We start from the raw sequence: 1799 nt of genomic DNA on the forward strand, positions 1-1799 counted from the left end.
GCCCAGCTGCCTTCCCTGCCTCGCCGCCTTCTCCCAGCCCAAGGTAGAAATAACTGAGGGCACCCGGCTGTAGAGGACGGGGGAATTTTCCTATAGGACAGCTGTTTTGGCTTCCTCGCCAGAGATGAGTTGCTGACTCAGTTTAATATCTGGTGTCTTGAAAGCCTGCTTCATCACAACTCTAAGCTGATACTTGCTGCCAGTGTTTCTATTATCCATAGGCTCCAAGTCCAGTAAAGTTGCTGTCTAAGCTTTCTCGCAGATCCTCGTGGTAGCACTATTGCTTGGGAAAACGGAGTTCAGGTCTGCTATAACTTTCTCTTTTTCTTTTCAATGAAGCGCTGGCTTGACTGGCAAGAAGACGTCACCCTGTATAAGCCCAGGCCTCCCCCCTGTTCGGAGGACATGGCATCGGGCATTGGATCTCCGTCGCCGTGCTCAGGGGGCAGCGATGATGATGAGATGGAGATCCTGTTGAACAATGCTATCCCCCAGCATCCAGGTACGGAGAGCCTGCAGGGCGTGCGTGTGAAATGGGGGTAATGCTGGTCTCAAGCTGAATATGTGAAATACATGATGTGCTGGGGAATGTCTTTTTTTTTTACTACGAGTCACGCATATGTTTTTGATTTCGATATCTGAGTCCTAGGGTTACTTCAAAGTGCGAGGCTCGCAGCTTTGTGTCAGGTGGAGCTGACTTTGTTCCAAGCTGTTGCAGGTTGTTGCGGCCTGTGCTTTGAGGAGGTGTAAGGGGTGGAGGCAGAGTGTCCAGTTCTGACAGGGTACCAAAAATGCCTATGAGTTTCGTGTTTTGTGAATGGGGAGGGGGAAGGGGGGTAGTATGTGAAAAGGCAGGGTGCCTGGCTTGCTTTCATCTGGGAACTCAGACCGGCTGACGTCCAGAGCAAACTGCCCTGGGCTGTTGCGTGACCCACTTTCCTTCATCACCACACCCAATTATTGAGGTTTCTTGTGGTTCTCACTCCATGCTGCTTGCTCACCTTTACTTTTCTTGTAGTCTTTGTACCTGGCCTTTTTCCTCATGTTTGCATCCTCATCATTAACATGAGACTTGAGTTAGAGCCCTGGGTACTCTTCTGTTTTAGGGTTTTTGTTGTTGCTGCTGTGGTTGTTGATGACTTGCTCTGTGGACCTACATCTGGATTCTCTGCTTCCTTGTGAAAAGGAATAATGTATATCCTGATGTGCTGGATTGTAATACAAGTTTGAGTTTTCCTACTAACTCATGCTGTAGTGTTTTAGTGTCGTATAAGAGAAATGTTGCAACTGGAAAGGGAAAATGGTGTTGTGGGCTTTTTGGTTTTTTTGTTTGTTTGGCATTTTTTCTTAAGCTTTGACTAGGGTTTTCTGGCACCTCTGAAATCTTAGGCAGAAGGGGACTGTCAGTAAGCCTTGTAAGGAAAATCTTGGTGAAGAAAAACTGTTAAAATCCCTGCAAAGTGGAGAGCTTTAGGTAATACGTTGGAAAGGATGGGACACTAGAGGCTCTAAATCAGAACTTGGGGGAGAAGAAGAGGTGGGATCCCTGAAGGACCTGGTGTTTCAGGACCTTGGGAGTGAAGAGACATCCATCAGTTGGGAATATGGCAGGGGCCAGACGTGGGACCCCAGGTTCTGAGAGCTCAACCTCTGCCGTGTCACCCCTGGCTGCGGTAGCTCCTCTGACCTGTGGCTTCCTCCATCCTGCCCAGCTCCTGTGGTCAGGAGGCCATTTTCCCTTGGAGGGAGAAGGAGTGACTCTGGCTGTGTGCGGTGGGCGGGGCGGCGGGGGAGGGCGG

At 49.6% G+C, this 1799-nt stretch overlaps 1 protein-coding gene across 1 annotated transcript in view; it reads left to right on the forward strand.

Annotated features, from left to right (window-relative positions):
• Nucleotides 1-344: 344 nt before the first annotated feature.
• Nucleotides 345-1799, forward strand: part of CHD4 (chromodomain helicase DNA binding protein 4) — a 21285-nt gene continuing 19830 nt past the window's right edge. Inside the window, 1 exon segment of the mRNA XM_009328982.1 lies at nucleotides 345-502. Coding sequence (XP_009327257.1) covers nucleotides 406-502 — 97 coding nt within the window. The 5' untranslated portion in view covers nucleotides 345-405.

This window comes from Pygoscelis adeliae, unplaced genomic scaffold (assembly GCF_000699105.1).
Source record: "Pygoscelis adeliae isolate BGI_AS28 unplaced genomic scaffold, ASM69910v1 Scaffold120, whole genome shotgun sequence".
NCBI classification, from domain to species: domain Eukaryota; kingdom Metazoa; phylum Chordata; class Aves; order Sphenisciformes; family Spheniscidae; genus Pygoscelis; species Pygoscelis adeliae.